Here is an 18,933-nt window from a genome sequence, read left to right as displayed (position 1 = left end):
GCATATCTGCTCAGTAAGCATTCTTGTTTGTCCTTCTCTACCTGGTCCACACTGACCTTGGTTCCCTCCTGGCCAGTAGCAACAGCTTCCTCAGCCCTGTACACAGCCAGGCACTTAGCAGGATGTCTCCTTGGGGAGAGGAGTTCAGATTACAGTGACCCTAGGATTGGCTCTCAACCATTTACCCAAACAACTTAAGCCTGGGTTCTTATGTTTCCTCATTTGTAAAATGTAAAGATAAATATGCAAAGTGGCTCAGACAGTTTTCCACATCCAGTACCTGCCTGCGGGAGGCTCATTTGCATATTGTTGTCACAATAGATCATAGGTAGTTCTTTGCTCCTCTTGAGAACAAGTCAGGACTTTTCATCCTTTTTCTTCTTAGTTTATTATATTCTAACTGCATCTCACATCAGAAGCCCTTCCCGACTGTGTATTCTCTGGTGGGAAGCTTCTTTTTTTCCACCTTCCCAGAATTAAAATGAAAAATCAATTTTTTATACATATTGAGCTAAAACTAACAAAAACCCACTTCAAGTAAAATAGAGCAAACTATCCTGAGGCATTTATTTCCACTTTGTCTGGGTTTGTATTAACTTTTGCTTCAGCTTACAAAATGCTTGTGTTAACAGTTATCTAAAAGACTAAATACAAATATAAGCTCAGAATTGATGTCAAATTATTTGTACTTTGAATGCCCAGGCTTTACCTTCTCCAGTAAGGTAAAATTTTATCACTCAGCTACATAGGTTGTATTTGATATTCCCCATTAACCCTTTCCTTTTTCTGATGAGCAAGGATTCTGAAGGTAAGCTTCATTCAGTGTCTTCCCATTCACACAGGCCTAAAGGAAGAGAATTAGGTAAAAGCACAAAGAGCTTACCTATTTTAGTTGCACTGTAAATATTTTCTATTGGAAACACAATTCCTAGTCCATATAGCAGGACTTTTGCCAACGCTGGGATGAGCTGGGTAGTCGTTACTAAAATATTCACACAGTTCGTCCTATGAGAACACAAAGAAGAAAGGACTGTTGGCAAATAAGTCTTCAAGATAAGCAAGCCTGAGCAATGCCCACTGCCCACCCATGCCCACGAGGGCCTCACCGGGAGTGGATGAGGGAGAGGGCCTTCAGGGCCAAGGTCAGCCAGGAGTCTGTGAGTGCCTCAATCTCAGCCCTCAGCTGGAGCCAGGCTTCCCTCTTAGCTGGGCCAAGCAGACCTGAGGGGTAGAAGGCTCATGAGACCCATGTATCCTCACCCACACCACCATGCAGCTTCATAAAGAAGACAGTTCACAGAGACCATCACTATCTTTAAGCTGAAAATGTTGTTATCGTTCATTTGCAAATGTGTGCTTAGTTTGCAGGGAACATCTCCCCGGTCATTCTCAGCTCCCTGTCTTTCAGTGGACCATCTCTAACCATGGACTATGGGGAGAGCTGATTCCTCTTCTGGCTCTAGGTTGGGTGAGAGTCCTTGGTGTGGTTAGGGACAGTCTCTTGGCATGTTTTCTGACTCTATGGAATGATGTTTCTCCCTGGAGATGGTTAGGCGTTGTTTTGTCACACCTCCTATGAGTGGCTGATCTAGGACTGGCTCCTGGCTGGAGGGAGCACATACTTACTATGCACAAAATTCCAGCCATACTGGAAACAGCCCCACCAATGTATCTGGCATTATTTTAACTGACTGTTATTTCCTTTATATTTAAGCTACCTTGACTACCATGAACCATGCTGAAAAAAACTCAGGCTAACACAACACAGGACAGGGTATAATGTTATAACTCATCTTGTGCTGTGGACAAGGCTTGCTTGGAAGGATCATTGAGTGTTGAAAAGGTCCAGGAGCTAACTCACCATCCCATGGCACTAGGCAGCCATGGCAGCTGGTTCTAGTTTTATGTCTGTCATAAACTTGTAGTAGAATTTAATCAGCTAGATAAAACTGTCCATATTCAGTGTGGCCCCAGAGTGAGTGGCACTTTGTAACTCTTAAGCATAGAATCCTAGCCCGGCCCACTGAGGTGTTGTCCAATCCTAGCCCAGCCCACAGAGGCATCGTCCAATCTTAGCCCAGCCCACTGAGGCGTTGTCCAATCCTAGCCCAGCCCACAGAGGCATCGTCCAATCCTAGCCCAGCCCACTGAGGCATCCACCAACCACTTGCCTCCCACATTATTTTTGTAGGTGTTGTAGATCTCTTTTACTCGTCTGTAGCGGAAGGCCAGTTTTCGCATCCAGTCCACACCACCTCGGACACCAGTTGCCAGGCATAAATTAGCACTGGTGGCTGCGGCAGGAAAGCCATCTGTTCCAAAGTTGTATGTGCTATTTAGATGCAAGAGAAGCCCGGAGTTAATCAAAGAGAAAATTCATCTTAATTAGCTGAGCAATTAAACTCTTTCAACAGTGGAAAAACCAGCCTGTGCACCAAGGGGCTCGCTCACCTCAGGTCCTGGCCATTGTCGTCTGACGAAACATCATCTATATGGACTTGGTCACACTCCTGAAACGCAGTTTAAATGATGTGTGTTAATTTTTAAGACACATCTTTAAAAAGGAATCTGAAACAGTCATTTTTTTAAAAACTCCTTAATTAGCATTCTTTTCAACTATGCCCATCAGTAGGTGGCAGTCTTGTTAAATTGGCATTTTTACCTATTTGGGGCTCCTTTTCTATAAAATACGAGCAATGTCATCAAGAACTACTGTTGCTCAGCTTCAGAAAACACATTTTTGTATTTAGAAAGGAAAGTGATTGAAAACAATTAGCATGTGTGTTCCATAAACCTCAGGTACCTAAACACACCATACCGCTCAAAGCTTGATTCAGAGAGTGCTTGGCATAACTAAAACCAGACATTTTGGTAAACTCAACATGCTAGAAAAATTAAACCTGATGCTAACTGCCAATGAAATTATGACCTTTGATTGCTTGCTGAGCCACACACCAATACGGCCTGAGGCAAGTGTGCTGAGGAGCCCAGACAAAAAATCTGTTACTGGTTTACCATTTACTTGAGAGATGTGAGTTTTATTCTCCCTCTGTCTCTTTCTGTGTGTGTACTCTCCCACATGCTCAGGATTTAAAAAAGCGTGGAGGACCTCAAAACTAAATAAAAATAATCAAGCCATATGGTGTGTTTTCCTCAAACATTTTCCTGTTATTTTGACTGTTTTCTTAGCATTACATGTTCATGGTAAGCACTGGATTTATTATTCTATTGCAAGCAGGTTATGATAGGTGCTATTCAGAACACCTAGTCACAGCCATGGGCTAGAGCTCAGCTCCACAGGTCCCCAGTTTCTGCACCTGTTCACAATGAAGCATCCTCCTGCTGTCTCCCCAGCCCAGGTGGTAACAGTGGGAAGTAGCAGCCCCCTGTCAACATGGGCGATAAATAAGGACATAGTAATTTAGAAATAGAGATGGTGTCCAGCACAGATACGAGCAGTCCTTACACTCGGCTGGCTTTTTACATGTCAGTCACATCTCTGCTGTTTTATCCAGTTCTCCACATAACCCACTGGACCTTAGGATACTTATTTCCATTAGGGTTTTAGTTAAAAACTATTATTAGAAGAAAGTTCTCCAGACAAAGGCTCTAGCAGGTTTCTGACAGAGTTAACCATGTAAAATCTAGCCCTTCTCTGCCAGTCTGAAAATTCAGCTATGCCATAAAACAGCACACCATAGTAATGGAAGGAAGTTTCTTCATGTTGCTGGCTCCTTCTGGACAAATCCTCCTCTCCATGGGTTTGTGAGGAAGGCAGCAGGAGACAGAGGGGAAAGAAATTCAAACCAGCTGTCCCTTCCCAGAATTAAAAAGGTGACCCGCCCCCAACCTTTTCCCAAGGCATCTATTTTGCAGGCAGCCATCCCCCAGCAAGCAGCAAGTTCCAAGGAGAAGACTTTGACCTTGTAACCCTTCCGGGCTCTCCTGAGGTCTGTGACCTCAGATAAGAAAAAGGAAAAATAGGGCTCAGAGCCCTTAAATGCTGGCTATGACTTTAACACTTGCAAAATGAGTCATTCTCGGAAAATACAGCAGGCATCTTGCACCTCAGTATTAACAATTAAGTCTTAGTCTAGAAGACAGAATAATTGTTTGTGTGTTGAACAACCTAATTCCAGCTCTAAAAGATTTCTGAATCAGGAAAAGAGATTTCAGATCCTTATCAAGCAATGCAATTTTTATGCCTCTCCCCACCCCCCTCACGTGGTTATCAAAGGAGGAAAAATGCTGGGGCACCTAATGGAGCATCTCTCTCTGTCTTGGGAAAGACTGGAACTAGCAGAGGAAAAGATATGTGAAAAGGGATAGTCAAGAAAGACAAAGTGGAGGACTCCCTAGCTAAGGATGGGAAGGCTTGTTTGGAAAGCAGGGTTTGAGAAATCTGGTCTTAAGCCTGACTGCATAGGGGTTGATGTCAAAAGTATCCCCTCTCCAGGAAAAAGACATCGGGATGGGTATGGCCCTCATGCCTCACTGGACAACGACAGGGGGACTGGAGCCATTACAAGGTCCCCTTCAAATACTGGAGGTCAGGCCTCTATCCCCGCCTTTGCAAGTTTAGAATTGCCACAGCCCTTCTATACTTAGAGAAGGGAGGAGATGTCAGTGGCAGCTCTGCTTACACATTGAAGGCCTAAAATCAGCCATAGGCCCAAAATCAGCAATAGGCCTGTCATACATGTAGACTAACACCAAGTCTTGGGTCTCTGTGGAAAAACATTGAAACAGATGGCTATAAGCTAATGTAAACAGGCAGCTTTTGTGGAAATTTACAAGCCTGAGTAGTCATAGACCTTGTAAACAGGTAGCATGGGCCAACAATACCACTTAGATAAGGACAATGGAGTCATAGGCAGAGTCATAGTGACTTGTCCCCTGAACCTTCACCCAGCCGATACCCGGTTCTGAAGATATCTGTATTCCCCCTGAACACCCACACTCCAGTGCCATTCTGTTCCCCACATCCTGCCTTTCTGTGTTTATAACCCCTGTGTGAATGAACTACAATTTGGAAAAAAAAAATATTATAATAAAAAAAAAAGAAATCTGGTCTTAAATTGATTTAGTTTTAAATTTCCACCCACTGAGAAGTGAGCTAACACTATTGATGAGCCACTGTTGCCATAGTTTTTCCAGCCCTGTGTTTTGTGTCTCTTGCTAGCTGTATTTAAAACTCATTGTTCCAGGTTGGACCCCAAGTGAAGACTTGTTTAGTATCTTTTTGAGATAATCAAAAGTCAATGACTTCAGGCTTTTCCCTGAGGCAGCAGATAAATCTTCAAGGTGGCTCGGTTAAAGCAAAGCCTCCCCATCCCCCAACAACAATCTCCTTATCAAGGGGGTGTTGTAGAATGATTTTAATAGAAAGAGATTTTTAAAAATCAAGAATGCTTTTAAATGGTCTTCATTAGCACATTTAGAAATGAAAATGCTTATTATTGTTTAATGAGCAACAGAAAAAAACATAAGAGCACTTTAAGCTCAAGTATAGAGTCCATGACAAGGATCCATTTACTTCTGAGACTGTGAATTTGTGATCACTGTGAGTCATGTGATCACAGCTCTGGATTGCATATAAAACCTTTGATTTGGAGGGCTTTGGGTGTGGCTGAGTGGTAGCATCTTCCAAGCACCTGTGAAGTCCTACCTGACCCCTACCAATACCAGATACACACACACACACACACACACACACACACACACACACACTCAAAATAAAACATCAAAGGCTTCAAAGACTCTCAGAGGCCTGGAGAACTCCAAGGCTACAATACTCTGCAGGGTGCCATGTGTTGACTTGTCCTAAGTGTGTTTACTACTAAACTGGAACCCACACCTTCATGCTCATTTCCTGAAACTTGTTGTCCCCGAGGATGAATCCCTTTTCTCTCCAGTTTCAGAAGCACCCTGGCTTTCAGGGGCCCCTGAAGCCTGAGGATTGTTTTCAAAGAATCTATTAGGTGTTCATTATCATTTGACTGTGCTTGCCTTTTGATTTCCAAATCTTTAAAGAGCTGGATAACAGAGGGAGAGGGCCAGGGCTACTTTTCAGTTGAAGGAGCCCTGGCTCCAAGAAACAACACAAAGTTCAAAGCCCTAAGTAGTCTGTAGACTTGAAAGACAGCAGAGCTGAATCCATTTCCAGGAGCCAAAGCAAGTCTTGAAAAACCAAAACTGGGTGCTTACTACAGAGAGCAGGGCATACAGAATTCCAAGGCAGAAATAAGCTTTTATTCCAAAAGCATACCATAAGTGCTGACAATGTTCTTTAGAGGTGAACTTTCAGAAAGTATGTGATGGACTGTGACGAGCTGAACACATGTCCTGGGGCAGCACTCCCGCTTCTGGGAGCAACTGCCAATCGGGCATGTTTTTTGTATTAATGTGCAGCCCTGAGGCTGGGGAGTGCCAAGGGATTCCCACTTTCTGGCCTGTCACCTAGGGACTACAGTGTTGGGGAGGAACAGAGCTAGTGACTACGGGGGTGAGGGCACAGAGCTAGTACAAGGACTCTAGACACTCTTTACTTCCACCCACCTGAGCTGGCTAACAAGTATCATAGATTAGAAAGATGTCCACTATTCCAACCAGTGTCTGTGAAGAGCAGCTTCCTTCCACTACTGCATCTGATGCTGGGACATAGTGGAGAACACACAAAAGGTGCAATCTAACTTCACAAAGACAGATTGATTCTACCTGTGCTAAATGCAACAGTAGTTCTGGGGTCCAAAAGAACCTCCTGCTAAGGCTGCAGAGGTCTGAGGGGCTGATATTCACAAGGAATGACACAGTCCACTACTCGATTTTGTTAGTTTTGAGGTTGCAGGAAGCTAATATGCAGATAAAGGGATCTGTACAAACAGATGAAGACAACTTTTAGGGTCTTAGACTGGCTTGGCATTGTGGTGGGCAGGGAAGTGAGCAGTTATTGAGCAAGCCTTCATTTTCTTTCTCAAAATAACAACAAACTAAGACCTCCTTTAGTGACATAAGAGGCTCTATGAACTAAGCCAGGAGCCTAGATAAGGAAAAGACTGGTAAAGAAACCGTTTCTTTGGATCTCCAAATCTCATCCATCACAATGTAGAGTTGGAAATAGATCATATTATAAAGGGAAAAGTTATTTATGGTAAGGGCTTTTAAGTCAGAAACTTAGCATAAGGGAAAAACAATTTGATAGTAACTGAAGACAGACTTATAACATTTAAAAGCACTTATTGCATTGTGTGTGTGTGTGTGTGTGTGTGTGTGTGTGCGTGCGTGTGGAGGCACATGATTGACACAGAATATGTGTAGAGAGAGAAGACAACTTGTTAGAGCTGGTTCTCTCCTTCCATCATGTAGCCCCAGGAATCACACTCAGGACACCAGCCTTGGCAGCAAGTGTCTTTGCCTGCTGAGACATCTTGCCAGCCCATAACTAACATTTAAATTTGATCAGTTATATATGGAGGCAAATAGCACAAACAATCCCAGGGAGTAATAGGGGTCACTGCAAAACTATGATTATCTTTTGCTGAGAAAACTTTATTAGTAGTTACTGTAGTTGAACATCACTAAAGCATAGCCACTTTCTGTTCTAGGGCTGGTCCCTTTCCAGAAGTGCTAAAGCACGAGGGTTGACCACTCCCCTGAACTTGGTAGTCTGCATTGACATTTTGTATATCTTGCAGACTCCTCCAATAATGCAAGAACACTTTATTTGGAGCCAATTCCTGTGCAGGCTCATCATCCCTAAACCCCAAACCCCAAATCCAAAATGTTCCCCAATCTTAAACTCTTGGAGCCAAGATGCCACACGTGGGAAATTCTATACTTGTCAGGCAATGGGTCCACAGTCAAAACATAGATGAAATTAAAATAATGTGTAATATTGCCTTTGGACTAAGTATAACAGGTGCATGTGAAAGAAGAATAAGTTTTCTGTTTACACAGGGGTCACATTCCCAAGTTATCTTACTGTGTCTATGCAAATATTCCATAATTTTGAAAAAAATTAAAAATCAACAAATGCTTTGGGTTCCAAATATTTTAGATAAAGGATGCTTTGCTTTCCTTACTTGTGGAATTCCTGAAGAGGCAGGAAGAATGTTTTCTTGAGTTTGTGGGGGAAAGTTCAAGGGCATTTAATGTTCTACTTTACAGATGAGAAATGAAGACTAAAAAGTTCAGAGCAGCAGGACTCTAAGGCATCTTTCCGGGTGCTCCCAAGTTCATGGGACACAGACACCTGACCACCATTGTCACTTGGCAGCAAGTAGGGCCAAGGGTGTGACTGTTGTTACTTCTGGCCTAGAGGGCAGATGTGCAGCCTCCACATTTCAGCACAATCCCCCACCCTCTATGTCAATACCAGGGCCATAAACGACTGACAGGTCAGAAGACCATGGTCCAGAAGGAGACTCAATCATACACAAGTTACTCTGTCTTTCAGGTGACAAAGTCCATACAGAACTTGAATGTATGTGGTGAGCATGTGGCTTTAGCATGTTACACTGACAACCAGCACACTGTGAGTTGGGGAAAGATAGGAAGGCCAAGAGTACAGGTTAAGCTACCATCTCAACAGCAGGGGCTGAGCTGGGCAGAGAGCAGCTGTCTGAGGTGTGGGGATGGGGCCACCAGCTCTTAACTAATCTGACTTCTCTTTCAAATAAAGACTAACAATCAAAGCACCCAAGTTTCTCCTTCCTCCGCTGTCTTTCACTGTGATTCACAGAGGACTAAGAGACATAAAATAAGCAAGCTGCAGGCACTGATGGGGTCCTCAGTCTGTAGCCCACAAACATTCCTAGAGCCAGGCTGTAAAATGCTCACATGGATGGCTGGAGAACAAGCCAACATACCAGGCTGCAGAACACAGCTCGGGTACGGGCAGTCGGCACAGAGCCATGAGAGTTAGAAACTCACAACCATCAGCAGACTGGTCATTGCTTTTAGGACTTTGCTGCACTGTTTTTCTGCCTTTTTGGTCCCTCTGTCTTATTCTTGGCATGGCATCTCCAGCTGAACTTTTTCTGATCCGTCATCATCTCTGGGTGTCTAGGGGTGGGCCACAGCCTTGTTCTTTTGGATCAAGCCCCGGGAATAACTCAGATTTTGTACAGGGCCTCATATGCAAAATATTAACTTATGGCAGAATTTTTCTGCAAATATTTATTCTGCTTTGATACTGTAGTAGTTGTTCTTTTCCCCCAAGCCTTTTGCTTGTACCATAATTACATAAAAATATACCAAACGATTCAAGCTAGTTTAGGAAAATTAATAAAGAGAATTAAGACAGTTACAATGGGCCTTATTCTCAGTGCCAAGTAGGATGATGTCACTGGCTGCACCTCTGAACATGAACCTGGAAACACAAACTTGGAGTAAATATGAAGCCCTTGAATAAATCCAGGTTCTAAGAGGATGGTGAAGCAGTTACAAAAGGCAACAATATGAGAATGGTAGAAGCCTGCCTTCAGGCAAGTTGAGTTACCCTGACCACATTCTTATGACCCCAAATGCACTGTCAATATTTCAAATTTACCACGAGAAGACAGACAATTGTCTTGTCTTCTAATTGTTTCAATACCTTCCTATCTGGATTTAAAATGGAAGAAATCATTGGATAGCTAGCCATCATTACGGCTCCCCTTTAAATGAAATATTTATTCTACTTTTATGTTTGTGTCTTGTCTACACATTTGCATGGGCACCATGAGTGTGTCTTGTGTCTGCAGAAGAGGGCCTCAGATCCTCTGGAACTAAAATTACAGATGGCTATACACTGCCATGTGGGTTCTGGAAACCAAGTCTGCATCTTCTTTGAGAACAACAGGTGTTCTTAACTGCTGAGCCATCTCAGTGGCCCCATGTGTGTCACTATGTCTTGACACAAGCAATACCTACTGAGACTAGCTAGAAATGGCCAAGGCCAAAGAAACAACCCCTGGCCTCTGTGTCTCTTTAGAGAGAAACTCCTTATGGAACAATATGGACACTTGCTTGAGACCTTTGATATTATATCTCTAAGTTTCTAAAAAATATTCCTCATATTTCTTAATATGAAAATCCATATGTAGTGCAGTGCATTAGAAAAAAGCCATATCAATGGTCATTGAGCTATATTTTCACAAACTGTCAGCAGTACATAACCTTAAAATCAGCCCAACCAACAACCCCACAAAACAAGTCCCTCCCCCCAGATCTGCTCAACTGCCTTCATAGGAAGTCTGAATCATACAGATGGCCTTTCAGGCTGACCAGTGTTGGCAGTATGAGAGTGACAGGTTTTGAGGGAGTGATTCTTCTATGGTGACTTTTGGCAATAACTTCTAAGTCCTTGGATATTTTGATAACTTCTTTGGAAAAACATGGTAAGACGAGTACCACAGATGTCTGCTCTCCTGAGAACATCTATGCTTCAGAAAATCTGAGGAGGGAACGAGGTAGTCCTGAGAAAAGCCCACAGATGGAAAAGGCAAAGGATCCTGCTTCTAATTATCTCATGACTGGCTGAGCTTCTACACCCTAGAAGATAGGTGAACCAACTTCTCACTTGCCTTCTTCTGTCTATAAAAGAAATGTGCCCAGTTGAGATGCTGTGTATTTATAGACACTAATGAAACCCCAAAGGCTTTCCAGATGTGTGCCCAAGCCAAACTTGCACTCCCTTAATTTGGCATCACAGAACAAGCCCAACCCCTGGTGACAGGGCAGACATGAGATCAACAGCCCTTTCACATTGGCACTGGCTAGTAAGCCTCTACCTGGGACAAGCCAGTGATAGTCACAGCTTTCTTGCATGTTGGTTGCAACTAGGGGAGTGGCATTGAAAAATAAGGGACTTTTGAAATTTAGCCCTGCACTGGAAAATTTGTGGGCATACAAGATACAAAGTTAAAACAAACTCAGAAAATATAGATCTTTAAGTTCCTGCTCTGTCCTCGATGCATATGCTAAATCAATATTTCAATATCAATTATCTGTTTTAATAGAAATATAATGATACAAGTGTGCTAGCCAATGAAAAAGCAGACAGACTTCAAATCTCAGAGACTGACAAAAGCAGTTACAGTATCCATTATTGAGTTTGTAGAAAGCTACACATTCTGTTTCTTACTGTCTCTCACTACTGTAACAGCCTTTGACTATATTTGTGCCTGACCTTTGTTTGGGAGCTTACCTAAGTGTGGGGGCAGGGGTGAGATTTGCTCTATTTATGTTTGTATTAGGAGGAAGAGGTGGATTCTTGTGTTAGAAACCCAAGATTTGATTTATAGCAGGTTTAACAAAGGTAAGCTGTTTGCTATTTTGTTCAGAATCTGTTTGTACTAATAGCCATAAAATATGTAGAGATTAAAGTATTTACTGAAAGTGCCTACAGATGGCATGTTAAGGCAGAAGATAAGTTGAAGCTTTTAAACTCTACTCTGGGTATATGATATAATTGGGATAGATATTTATGATCATTAAAATATCGCAAAAGCCTGCCAGCACTGCCATACTTATGAATAACTAGAAGACAGAAAAGAACATTTCAAAATTTAAATATTTTTGTATTAATCCCTTTAAATTTTGCTAATTAAAATAGGATGTCAATTTAATAATACTTCGACATGTGGCTTTCAGAGTCACAGAGGGACTTTACAAAGATCATGACTTCTGGGAGGCACAATCTTAATAAATACATGTGTGTCTCTCTTGGCTTGGGCTTTCTTCTCACCATGAATACCTCTTTTACCACATGATTATATTAAATTTGTCTTTATCCACACTCTCAACCTTAGGGTGAAAAGTCTTGCTTAATATAAGCCAGAAAGAATTGAAAATAAACTTTTAAGGCAAAGTGGGCTTATTTAAAATATGTCCATTCTGTGCCTCTAATGTTAGTGGATTAATCTAATTAACAGTTATGATATAGCTACATTTAATCTAATGATAGCAATACTTAAAATATTTTCCCTAACAAGTTCAATGAAGGTTTATGATTGGATGCAAGATCCATCTTTAATTCACTCTGGGGGACTTCACACTGTTAAGTTCGTGTTGTGTGCTGGGCTCTACAACCTTTTGGGATGGGGCTGTTTGTACAACAGCACAAGGAGTTTCTGTATCTGTGCTGTAGCACTGATCTAGCACGTAAAGGCTGGTGTCCACATGCAGCTTTTTTTACTATTTAGTTAATATGAAAGGCTATGGCCTTTTACAGCACAGGGTGACATGTTAGTGTCTGAGTCTCTTTCCCATTACAGTATGTCATTTTGTCTTTAATTATTTTATGCATTTTACATTATATTATGTAACTTACGGCGTGGTGATGAAAGACTAAAGTGCCAAGTTAAAGGGCAGAATAATTATCATCCACACCACTCGACAGAAGGACTCAGTGCACATTTCATGAAAATCCCCCTGGTTAAGTCAACTGGCAGGCCACTCTTCAGCGTAAGCTTTGATTTACTGCTGAGCTGATTTCTCGATTTTCAATGGGCTTGCCCATCATTTTGCACACATAATTTGTCACTGGCAGCAGACAGTGTTCTTTGTAAGTCTTGTTTCCGTTCTTTTAGATCTATTATTCCTGCTGAGAGTATGTACTAGGGAGGAATTTTTCACAGTGACACCGACTCAAGGCTTGCTGTGAATAATCACTTTGTCATAAGAACCATCTTTATACCACAACCTTGCTGGCAGTGTCTGGAAAAACACCCAGACCAGGGGACCTTTTATCCCTCTCTGTAGTCACTTTCTTTTTACCCCTGTTGCCACCTGAGGAAAATGAGCCCCATATGAATATATCTACAAAGTGTTTTACAGCACACTTTAATTTACAGAGTATGTCTGCTGTGCTTGTACCTAAAATGGTAAGCTGTAACCGGCAATACGTGATATTTTAAAGATGTTCTTTTTCCTGCAGCAAGTTTGCATGCTTTCTAGCTCTTTGCAATAAATGCAAGTTGCACTTTTCACTATTTATGTCCACAGATTCACCTTTAGCTGAAAACCATACATCAATACAATTGTTAACGAAATATTCTCCATGTAAGTTTCCTCTTTTTTGTTGGGTAGGGCGAGAGTTTCAAGTTTGTAAGGTTAAAAGAGGCCAGTTTGTCAACTTCAGTTTGCTTATCCAGCCAGAGAATCTTACAATGGGAAGAAATACTCATTTGTGTCTAAAGGACTATGTGGCTCAGAATAAACAGGCTCTCATCAGGGTAGCCTTAGTTGCCCAGTTTCTGCAGTATTCCTAAACCAGTGTTCTCTGCTGTGGAATTATTACTGACTCCAGAAAGAAAAATATGCAGAACCGGACACAGGCACTTGAAAGGGGAAAAGGTTCCCTGTGAGTTGCAGGAAGGGGCCCGTCATCACCTCCGATCAGTGGGCCCTGAGGGCAGGAGGCCCTCTGAGGGGATCCTCATAAAATACATTCTCTTCCAAGTAGCAGTAGGCTTGGAGACCCACCATCCCAAACCAGCCTGCCTGAGCCTTCTGTTAGAAGACACAGTCTTTAGATGAGAGTGAAGGATGCAGGGCTTGCTGAGAGATGCTCCACCACATTCATTCCAGTCAGCATGAGAAGCCTAGTGAGCTCCAAATCACTGACAGCCTGAGAGGAAAACTGAGGTCAAGTTCTGTTCACACTTATATTTCCACTATCTATACAGCCCCTTCTTCAGAATTAGAGCCACAGATATCTTTGGGAGTTTGTGTTATTAGGGAAAGTATTGTATTATGAATCAATAAAGCATGCCTTTTTTTTTTACATACTCTCTATGAACCATGACAGTAGTACATATAGAATACAAATTCTGAACTCTCTTATTTACTTTGTCCTGCATGCTATTAATAATGTCTAAAGGCACCTATTTAGGTAAGGCACACAAAAGTGAGTATCATGCTACCCTTGATGCTCCAGCTGGATAGACGTGATGGTGGCTGAAGAGAAAGGGTACAAGGGGTTGCCACTATCTTTCTCTCAGGGAAGGTCCTGCAATACTCTCATCATTCTGCTTTGGACACATTCTGTTCTACAGCTTCTGGGAGTTAGCGAAGCAATGCAATATACACCTCCTTCTGTCTCACTTAATTGGTGCCTCAGAAAAGTTACATTAGGAATGGCTAGTGTAATCCAGTGCACCCAGACCTTTGAGGGTCTCTGCAATACCCAAAGCTTCCCAGTACAGCCTCCTCCCTCCTGTGCAATCAGGAATGGCCCACTTCCACAGGCACTGTCCATCCCTTCTTCCCTGATGATAGGTTTGTCCACAGCTCGTTACAATGCTCTCTTTCTCTGTTCTCTCACGCCCAAGCTAAGCTTTTATTGGTTTCTTTCTTTCTGCAAGTCCTCCGATGTCCTCTGTGTAACTCACCCTTTGGGTAACAGTGGCTGCCATCACTGAGCCGTTGCTATGTGCAAGACCCTCTCAAGTACTCTTTCCAGGATTCCTAAAACTCTGCATCTAACACACAATAACATGGAGACATCTGAGGATAACTGTGGGGTGCCATGCCATATAATAATCTCTGCAGGGGAACACTCCATTTCTTTTATGTATTTTTTTCCCTATGTATTTCTTAACAATGAACCAAGCATGTGGATACCATTGAACATAGCCTTCCAGGTGGTCTCTTTGGCAAGGCTGAGTCAGGAGAGAAAACTTAATCAGAAGCAAATTGATAATGTTACTGTATGGCACCATTAGTATAAAAAAGTTTGTAAAAATAAGATTATCATCTGATTGTAAAATAATATAAACCCCACAAAAAATTTATGGGAAATGATAAAAGAGACTGACTCCCCCCACCAACACGTCAGAAGTGATTATAGATAAGCATCTCTCATCCTTGCTGTCCTGATCCCAAGTGTCCTGATTAGTCCCTGATCCCAAGTTGCTCAAGTTGCTGTGAAGCTTACATTCACATAGGGGGCAGACAAGGGCAAACAAGTCCAGATTAGGATGACTTTTCCCCTCCTTCAACAATATGTGACAAACAGTGTGTGCGTGTGGAGGAGATTGAACTCAGGGCCTTCTATGTACTAGGCAAATAATTCGCCACTGAGCTGTCATGATGATTTTTATCACTGTTGTTGTTGTTTTGTTTGTGTGTATATGTGTGTATGTGTGTGTGTGTTGTTTTTTTTTTTTTTTTTAAGACAAGCTCTCCCTAATGGCTCAGTCCAGCCTAGAATTCTCAATCCTTCTGAGTGCTAAGATTGCAGGGTGTCCACTATATCCATTTTTTTGAAAGACTGTAACATTTCATTTTATGCACATTTTGTATTTTTTAAGCCAAGCAATAGCTGACAGCATTTTCCTAGACTGTTAACTTTAGCTGTATGGCAAACAAGTTCACTTTTCCTAATTCCATTTTGAGTATTGAACATAACCCTTGGCACACAGGTACTGCTCTGTGAAGGCTGGCATAGATACTGACTGTAATGGACATGGCTAGGCGGATATTGGACATTCATTCATCTCCTATCCTCTTTTAGGTATTTCTAACTGATAGTAACTGTCTGGCTCTCTGGTTTTGCTCAATGTATAACTCTGGCTTGCAGCTCTCATTTCTAACCCCCCCCTCCTTTACCATTGCTATTCCCACTAAGCCAAGTGGTAGGTAGTTTCCTGTTCCTCTTGTCTTTCTAGGCACACCCACAGACCTTTGTTTGTTCTTGCAGCTCCAACCCTATCACACTGGAAAGGACTATGTTCATCTGCTTTATCCATATCTCTAAAGACTCTGGCACAGAATTAACGTGTTTCTTACTTCAACCTGCATAAAACTTTAACATCTTCCCTGAGTTTTTAAAAAGTGCACCTAGACAGTTTCCAGAAGGCCTTGACCACTTTAAGAGGAGAGCTTCTGCTTATAAGCCATTGACGGGGAATTTGATTGCAAGTATGAGTTATTCATCTTAATTCTCTGTGATTTAAATAACTTATCATACATTTAAAAGTCAGTTCCAGTCAGTACATTAAAATGATTTGTATTCCATGAAATCCTGGCATGCTCTTCATACATGCTAACACATTGTCTTCGGTGATTAGTTTTCCAAGCTACTTTTACACTTTTGTTTAAAGAAACACTTCATCTTCAAGTCCAGTAGGACTGTACTAATAGAGTTTTAAATCTCTAAAAGGGATGGTGTCTTAGACATCTGTTTCCTTTAACTTTGGAAAAATATACCCCACCCCGCAATCCCCCAGAAGGTAACTCTTGGTTACTTATGGCCAAAGAGGCAGTAGGAGTTGGCAAAAGAACATTGCTCAAAAGCAACATCCTCTGTCCGGGACCCAGCCTTCCACCTGCTTACAGAAGAGAAGCTGAGAATGAGCAGGAGAAGAACCAAATATTTAGAGAGCACTGTTGGAGACACCCTTTGAATACTGAGTGAGGCCTGCATAGAGGCTCCATTGTAGACACGCTGAAATGGGAGAAGCCCCCAGGGATGTAGCCGAAACACATTTGTGGGAAGTTGGAGTTACAGGCCTTCTCTTGTGCTATTCAATATTAAAGAAGAAAAAGTTGGGGGGGGGGGGGGATGGGAGGGCCGGAGGGAGGGAGGGGGGGGGGGCGGGGGGGCAGGGAGGGAAGATCCATTTTTCTGCTACTCCCTAGGGCAGCAGAGTTCACTTTGGTTTTCCAAAGTGCTGGTGCTACTTGCTGATGGTGATTCATCACCTGTCAGAATGAAAGGTTGAAACTAGAAGCTGGATACTGGTGACACTAACTGGACAATTTTGAAACAAACTGGTCTTGGTAGAGCCCACTACTGAAAAGTCATCATTGTCCCCAAGAAGGATTCTCATGGTCAAGTGTACTTCTGTGTGTCAGCGGCCCAGCCAGGACTGCTTAACTCCAATCCATCCCTGTTGTCCTTTACCCTTGTCAGACTACAGTGTGAAGGTGACACACAGTGGCAATGACACACAGTGGGGATGCAGTGCTACACCTGGCTCTACCTCTCTGTGTCTTCAGATTGTGCACTTCACTTTTGGTGGCCCCACATGACAGAAGCACAAACATAGCCTAGGAGAACTGGACTCTCACTGAAGGCTAGCTAGTCTCATCGACTCAGTGACACTCTGATTGATCAGAGTGACCAGTGATCAGTTTGTCTTACTGTGTCATTTAATTTCCCGAATCAGGACATTTTCTGAATTCCTGATTCTGTGTTGCCAAACTACCACTGTGGCCAGGCGCCCTCCCCTAAGGTAACTGTCCTTTTCCCTTCGCTTGGCTGTTTCTGGGACATGCCACGGCTGATGCTTCCTGCCTGATGCTTGCTGCTGAGCTTTAAATCTCTGCATCACGTTGCTTGCTGAACATATCAGGGACATCTTGCACACCCAATGCTTCCAACTTGAATGCAGGATCTTCCTTCCAAGGCAAGCTCCTTTTACTGAGGTCTATTCCATTGCTCAGTCAGGCTGAAAGTTAAGATTCCTTCCTACCCGCTAGTCTGTATAGACCTCCAAATGCTATACCCGACTTCAGAACAGTTCTCCAGCTTCCTTTTCTCCCTGCGGTAAACCTGGAGATCTCCCACTTAGGTTACTGATCCTTCTGACCTTATAATTTACCTCTATACTCATGCAAAGTTCTATAATAATCACCCTTGGCTCAATGAAGTATGTTTTCCAAAAGCATTGCCTAGAATCGTCTTTCTTTCCATGCTCTGACCTCCTAGGTGTCCTCTTTGCTCTGTCCCCTCTCACACTCTGATCCTCAACCCCATGACCTCATCTGTGTCATTTTCTAGAGAGGTCATGTCTCCTACCTTCTTGGCTTTACACCTAGACTGGACCCGACAAGCTACCACACATTGTCTTCACTACTGTCACCACCACGTGTGATAGTGATAGTGTCCCTTTCCCCTCTGTCTCCACCGAGCACTTGGGCTCCCATGACACAGTAGTGCTTGTGCTGACACAGCCCAACTCTTGAAATGGTGCTCATTAAGTGTGCTGACTAATTTTTATTGTCAGCTTGACAGCATTGAGAATCACCTAGGAGACACACTTCTGAGCAGCTCTATGGAAGTGTTGCAGCCGGGGTACCTGAGGTGAAAAGACCCTAAATGTGGGTAACATCTTTCCATGGACTGATATCCTGGACTGAATATAGAGAAGGAAGCTAAGCACTAGCATTCATTTCCCTTCGCTTCCTGATGGCAGATGCAATGTGATGGGTAACTCAAGCTCCTGTGCTATATTGCCTGTGCAAAGATGGGCTGGGCTGTCAACTGTGAGCTAAAGAAAAAGCCATCCTTTTCATTGCTTTTATCAGACATTTTATTCCACCAGTGAGTAAAGTAGTGAGTATAAAATGTTTCCGTGATCCTGTACATTGGATATATTTAATTTCCTCAATGCCCAGCTGATATTCAGAATGGGGCAAAGACCAGTCAAGGTGAAGCACATCTTTATCAGTATCACACAAGCTGCTAAGATAACATTTCTCTGTATTCCACAATGGGAATGTGTATGTATCTGTCCACTGAGCTGTCTCCCAGTAATTTCAAAATAGACATGAGATTTCTGGAGTAGTTCTGGTTTTTAGATTTGAAAAACACAGCAAGAAACAAGCATAGCTTTCAAAGCCATGTGGGAAGGAGCAGCAGCTAGGACTGGAATTCTTTTGTGGCAACACTGAGAGGTCATTCATTCACTTCATATTGTGCTCAAGATGATGACCAGGTTCAGGAATGAACCAGACATGGCTGGTGCAAAGCCTTGAGAAGGAAAAAACAAAACAAAACAAAAAACAAAACCAACCAACCAACCAAATAAACAAAAAACCCCGGGATCTCACTTGAGCTTTCCATTTATCTAACCAAGTGGTTTTGAGCAAATCCACCCCACTTCAATCATCTGCATATGTAATCTGCAGATACTACAAAAGCTGTATGTAATCTGCAGATAC

The 18,933-nt window shown here is 42.6% G+C and overlaps 1 protein-coding gene across 7 annotated transcripts in view; it reads right to left on the bottom strand.

Moving 5' to 3' along the window:
* The window catches only part of Eya1 (EYA transcriptional coactivator and phosphatase 1), a 144,077-nt gene that overhangs the window by 16,171 nt on the left and 108,973 nt on the right, over positions 1-18,933 (bottom strand). For all 7 annotated transcript variants that reach the window (XM_028769336.1, XM_028769347.1, XM_028769330.1 and 4 more), the window contains 4 exons: positions 2,452-2,510; positions 2,172-2,332; positions 1,107-1,221; positions 884-1,005 (listed from right to left, as the gene is read on the bottom strand). In XM_028769336.1, coding sequence (XP_028625169.1) covers positions 884-1,005; positions 1,107-1,221; positions 2,172-2,332; positions 2,452-2,510 — 457 coding nt within the window. The remainder of the gene's footprint in view (positions 1-883; positions 1,006-1,106; positions 1,222-2,171; positions 2,333-2,451; positions 2,511-18,933) is intronic.

Source organism: Grammomys surdaster, unplaced genomic scaffold (genome assembly GCF_004785775.1).
Source record: "Grammomys surdaster isolate TR1022 unplaced genomic scaffold, NIH_TR_1.0 64, whole genome shotgun sequence".
Classification (NCBI taxonomy): Eukaryota; Metazoa; Chordata; class Mammalia; order Rodentia; family Muridae; genus Grammomys; species Grammomys surdaster.
This window is presented reverse-complemented; position numbering and strand designations above follow the sequence as displayed.